At 51.5% G+C, this 5776-nt stretch overlaps 1 protein-coding gene across 4 annotated transcripts in view; it reads right to left on the bottom strand.

Annotated features, from left to right (window-relative positions):
* The window catches only part of RUNX1 (runt related transcription factor 1), a 245448-nt gene extending 239741 nt beyond the window's left edge, over positions 1 to 5707 (bottom strand). The window contains exons 1-3 of one of the 4 annotated variants that reach the window (XM_023533867.1): positions 5520 to 5694; positions 5404 to 5437; positions 5193 to 5310 (exon numbers count right to left, since the gene is read on the bottom strand). In XM_023533867.1, the coding sequence (XP_023389635.1) occupies positions 5193 to 5250 (58 nt within the window). In that variant the 5' untranslated portion in view covers positions 5251 to 5310; positions 5404 to 5437; positions 5520 to 5694. Of the gene's footprint in view, positions 1 to 5192; positions 5311 to 5403 lie in introns of all 4 variants that reach the window. The other 3 variants (XM_011365656.2, XM_011365654.2, XM_011365652.2) reach the window with 3 other exon arrangements.
* Positions 5708 to 5776: the final 69 nt, after the last annotated feature.

Genomic DNA, 5776 nt, shown 5'->3' with positions numbered 1-5776 from the left:
ACAAAGACATCGAATGACTCATCTAGGTCACTAGGAAGTTACCTGAGAAGCTGAGAAATTTGCTTGAGTTTCCTGTACAGGCCCCGCTCCCGGCCCCAATGCGGCAGGCAGCCTGGGCTGCCAGCATTTCTGGGCTAGACAAGGGATGTGATCAAAATGTCACTGAGGGTGCACAGAAGTGGGTCGTCCCTCGGAGCCCAGAGAACCTGTGCGCGGCTCAAAGGGCAAAATGGCTTTTTCATTAAGAAGGGCCTTTAGGAAGATAAAGCTCCACGTGGACTCCCGACGAGGAGAAACATCCGTCCAGGCATATGTCACAACGTGCCCCAGTTAGCCTCGATGTTTAAAAGCTGAACGCGTCCAGTTACATAAAGAGCCCTCTCTCTTTCGCCGTCTTCGTTATGGAAACTTACAAGGAGGGGAAGGATGACGGGAGGTTGCAAAAGCCGATCTACTTTACATATTCATCAGGTGGGCTGCTTTATTGACCACCTCCCATCCCCGCTGGGGTTCCCGCCCCTCTACCTTCGTCCAGGTGTCCCCCACCTCCGCCTGGGCCACCCTTCCCTCTCCTCCTGGTTTCTAACCTGCACACCATCTCCTTCCCTAACCCTCGTGTTACTCTCCTTAGGGATCCTCCTCCAGCGTCCTCCAGGGCATCGCAACACCTTGCCTAGAGTGGACAGAGTTTGACCAAGTGACCTCTTAAATAACTGAACATCAAGAGCCGTAGCTAATATCTACCGCGCCATTTTTATGACCTTGCGAACCATGTCACACAGCTATTTAATCTGTCCATGCGGCTACTTTAAAGACAGGTCCTACTGCTCTCCTTGTTTTATAGAGGAGGAGACCGAGGCCCGTGAGGAAACTCACTTTATGCTGTTTGACAAAAGCCAGAAAAAGGGATAGGAAAGGGAAGGCCACCCTTGCAGACCGCCGGCCCTGCCGTTGCTAGCAGTGGCTGCTCTCATTCACTCTGGGGCTCTTTCCTCTAGACTGACACTCACCCGTCCCTGGCTTCTCTGTGAAAGTTCCTGCGCGTGGTGACCCTGGAGCCTTCCTCAGCCCCAGCAAAGGGGCAGGTCTTTTCCGAGCGCGAATTTCAGATGTATTTCAAGAGAACAGAAGCATCTCCTGGCTGCTCATTTGCTTCCGAAACCACTTAACAGCTTCTTGCCGTTTAGATCCTGGGTCAGCTGCTACTTCTGATGAGGCTTCAGCTCCCGGCTGCTCGAGGTGCCTGCACTTGGTGTGTGGGCAGGCGTGTGGCTCCTGTGTTCAGCTTTCCACCCGCTTTGGTAGAGTGCTTCTACGGGAGGGTTCTGAACGACAGGGGCACTCCCGCTGGAGGAAGCAACGCCGCGGCGGTGACTTCTTTTGGGAGCTGCTTTTTGCTCTTTTAAAACTTTAAACATTTCCAAATGGCTTTGTCATTTTCAAAGCGTTCTTAGCGTGTGAAGGGACTAAATGGCAAAGGGTATAATTATGAGTCGAGATAGATTTTTAACACCTTTTTTTTTTTTTTCTTCTTCTCAGTTTCAAAATGCGTGGGCGGTTTAAGAATGCGAGGCTCCATTTCACACAGGGGGTATTAAGGTCTGACTCTCCCACACCCAGCAGACCACCTAAGAAAAGTAGAGTTTCCTTGTGGGACAGGGGGAGTCAGATTTGCTAAGACACCCTGCAATGGATTGAATTGTGTTTGCCCCTAAATTTATATCTCGAAGTTCTAAATTCCAGGGCTTCAGAATGTGACCACATGTAGAGATTGGGTCATTACAGAGGTAACGAAGTCCAAATGAGGTGATGAGGGTGGGTTGTGACAGAATACGACCAGTGTCCTTATAAGAAGAGGAGATCGGGACACAGAAATGCACAGAGGGAAGACCAGGCAGTGACAGGGAGAGAAGACTGTCACCTTCAAGCCAAGGAGAGAGGCCTCAGAAGAAGCCAGCGCTGCTGACCCCTCGAAGCCCTTGAGATAATAAAGTTGCGAAGGACTCTCAATGCTTCCATAATCATGAGACAATCCATTTCCGTCATCCAAGCCACCCAGACTGTGGGACTTTTTCATGGCGGCCCAAGAAAAATAATATGGATTTCACGCTGTGTCCGATACCTGGATTACTCTACGCCCTTTCCGTGACCTTAAATATTCAGTGGAGCCAGAAGGAGCATCTTCACAAATATTTTTCTGGAAACAGCGGCAAACTGGCGCTCACCGAGACGCCCACTTCACACGCTCGGCCGCGAACGTGTGCCTTCTGTAATTCCCTTTGAAAGAGGCCTCTGAGAGCAGGCGGCGCGAAGCGTCAGCCTCGCTGAGATTTCTACCTGTGGTTCTAGGAACTCCGAGGCATATTAGCATTCAGGCTTCGCACAGACCACTAAGCCACTTCTAAGAGCAAGGCTACCTGAGGCGTTTTGCAAAACTCCGTCTGCGCCCCTGCTTTCCCCCTCCACGCCCACCACAGCTCTTTGGGGGTGACATGCTGCATGCAGCTCGCGGCGGGACCCGAGTCCGGGCTCTGCGAGAATTTCGTGACGCGAAGCCTGCGTGACGATCCCAGGGAATTTTCATCCCGTCTCGTCCTCTCGCCTCAGCGAACGAAGCGAGAGCTCGGTGCGGCGGGGCAGGACAGAGATGGCATTCTCTGTGGTAGACCACACGCGTTTTGCATGCCAGCCTCGCAGACTCTCACTTGCCTCGCTCAGAGAAGGCTCCAGATCGATTGCCCGGTGAAACGTTTGAATGGTGGGTTTGGTCCCACAGCTCTCTTTCCCCCCAGTTTCCCCATGGGTATCTCGCCCAGAGTGGATTTCCTTCTGCGAGAACTGCATGGACTGATAAAGCACCATCCCAGGCAGAAAACAAGACATTTTCCCCTCTAGCTGCGGCTGGGGACGGAGCACATGCTATGGATTACAGGCAGCAAGAAATGACCACAGCCTCGAGCGCGGCTGATGGCCGGGCCACGGAAGCAGAGCGAGAACTCGGAGAGAGAACGGTGTGCTGGAGAGGATGCTGACCGCCCAGCATCAGGAGCCGAGGCCATGTCCCAGATGGTACCCAAAGCAATGACATCTTGCCACCCCTCCAGCCCCAGAGAGAGGTGCTAAGGTTTCTCTTTGGATCTCTGAAATGAAATCTCAAGATGATATCATTGTGTTCGAGATTATGAAAGGCCCTGAGTTTCTTTTACCGAGAGGGAGGGATGAAAAGACCTTTCTGTACCAGTCCTTCTGAGTCTGGGTTGGGGTCTTGGGCCCTTTGCCCACTGCTGCCTGGAACACTAGCTGCTCCTGGTCCCCAGCCTGAGGCGGCAGGGTGACCGTCCACTGGGCGCGGGAGCTGTGGGGCTGTGTTAGGGGCCAGGGTCCTTGTCTTTCCCGGTGTCTGTGCAGGCCATCAGGCCTCCCATTATGTTTGCTGGCTGACCGGTATGGACAGAAGGCAGGCCAGCACCACACAGCAAAATCCAATCTATTGCCCGGTGAAATGCTTTGAAATTTCCTGACTCTGTCTTCCTGAGTTGATAGCATAGGAAACAATAATTGTTGGGGGGAGGGGAGGGTGTTGAAAGCAAGTAAAGGCAGGAAGATCTCTTTTCTGTTATTTTACACATATTGCTTCCTTCGCTTGTGAGCGGCCCGGAGGAAACACCGAGAGAGAGCCGATCGCAGCGCCTTGCCACCGGCCAGCGCCTCTGCTGAGCCCAGCGCTGCAGCGGGTGCGTGACTCACACGGAGCATGATTCAACGTCACCGAAAGTTCCTCAGCTGCCCGTGAAAGAAGTGCTCGAAAACCCTTTAATTTGAAGCTTTGAATCGGGTAATGACTTGCTTTCTTCCCCTTCTCCTCAACTCCTCCCCCCACACCCGAACGCACACACGCACACACACACACACACACACACACACACACACACGCACACACGCATCTTTGTCAAGTGTTTAAATTTCAGGGACCCAGCAACACAGCAACTCTGGGGCATTCACGATAGCATTTGTTGTGACAAAGTGGCTGGCAGCCCTCTGCATTCTCCTGCTCACTTGGCTGTATGAATCAGTAATGAGTCACAGAGACTATTTGGGTGCGTGCAAGAGTTCGTAGCCAGCAGATTCATTATTCCCCCGACCCACCGCACTCCGTCCCGGCTCTGCCAAACCAGCCACGCTCCACAGGCGACAGCCGAAGTGCATGCCCGGACGCCGTGCAACACCTCCCTGACATCTTCGTTATTTTTGTTGGTTTAAGCACAGCCTTCTTTTCCCACCAAGATACACAGAAGGAGCATGCACACACACACACACACACACACACACACACACACTTTCACACTCACGCTCACCTCTGCAGCTTTGCACATTTCGAGAGGCTGGTTGCAAAAATGCAGACACGTTTTCCACACTAGCTGCTCTCTCAGGAATCCTGCAATCTAATGGCTTAAGTTGAGACAACGTATGACTTAGGAAACTTCTTTATTCCTCTTTGTGACAGAGACCCCTCCCTTTCTCTTGAAAGATGCCGGCTGCCTCTTTCCACTGAGACCACAAGGAACAACACAACACAACCTCATCCCGGTATTTTCGACCTAGACAAATCTGCCCAGCTCCTGCATTCTCTGCCTCTTCGGGACAACCGGGTGGCCACTTTGTCCCTGAAGTCCCATGCCATGAAGTCCAATGCCCATCTGTGAGCCTACCTCTGCCTCCGCCTCCGCCCCACGCAGGCACAGCCCTCCTGGCCGGCTGTGCATGCGCCTCTAAACCCCGGGGCAGGCTGGAGTGTGGCTCAGACAGCACGCTGAATTCAGGAGAACTCAGCTGCTGTCATTCCAGGCAAGGGACAGCAAAATAAAACCCCGAGAGCTACATGAAAGCTTTATAATCTCCGGGACTTTAATCAGGAGCAGCCAAACTTACTTGTACTTGACAAAGTTTTCACGCACCGACTGAACACTTCGACAGCTTAACTAAGTATTTATTAAAACATTTCTGAAGAGCTGCCATCTGATGAATAAGTAATCTAATAGCTTTGTAACCATACGCCCGAGTTTGAATGCCTCCCACCACACAGACGAGGGGTGGGTCGGCCGGGTCCATCTGCACCGAGGTACAACAGGCTGCCATTTCATTATCTGCAAAGCCGAGCTAAAGTAGATATTAAAAGACCAGCGTGTACTCACCTCTCATGAAGCACTGTGGGTATGAAGGAAATGACTCAAATATGCTGTCTGAAGCCATCGCTTCCTCCTGAAAAATGCACCCTCTTCTGAAGGCAGGGGATTCGATGATTTCTTTTACCTTAGGAATGAAAACCAAGAAAGGTCACTGTTTTAACCTCACCCTTAGCCATGGTTCCCGACAGCTCTCCCCTCCTTCCCCTGCCTTTGGTACCTCTGGGGCTCCCTGAGCCCTATGAAAGATGTACCTTTGCGAAAACAAATATTCAAATTGTTAAAGATTAAAAAAAAAAAAAAGCGGTGTCTTGGCTGCGGGTTGATGATGCTCACCACTCTGTGAAACCCTGTGGTTTGCAGCCAGTGTGATTCGTCCTGCTGCTGACCACTGTGTCGAGCTTAGACTCCTGACACTGCCAGCCTCCCCAACTTGTGGTTCTGTGGTTGTTTATGAGGCCCAAAGAAGTTTTCACACAACCCAAATTACAAATTTAACTGTTCCCCTTTCCACAACTCCTCTTAATTGGTTCTTGCCAATCATGTGACCTCCATGATGTCAATTTTTTTTTTTTTTTTTTTTTTTTTTTTTT

Source organism: Pteropus vampyrus, unplaced genomic scaffold (genome assembly GCF_000151845.1).
Source record: "Pteropus vampyrus isolate Shadow unplaced genomic scaffold, Pvam_2.0 Scaffold114, whole genome shotgun sequence".
In the NCBI taxonomy this organism is placed as follows: Eukaryota; Metazoa; Chordata; class Mammalia; order Chiroptera; family Pteropodidae; genus Pteropus; species Pteropus vampyrus.
This window is presented reverse-complemented; position numbering and strand designations above follow the sequence as displayed.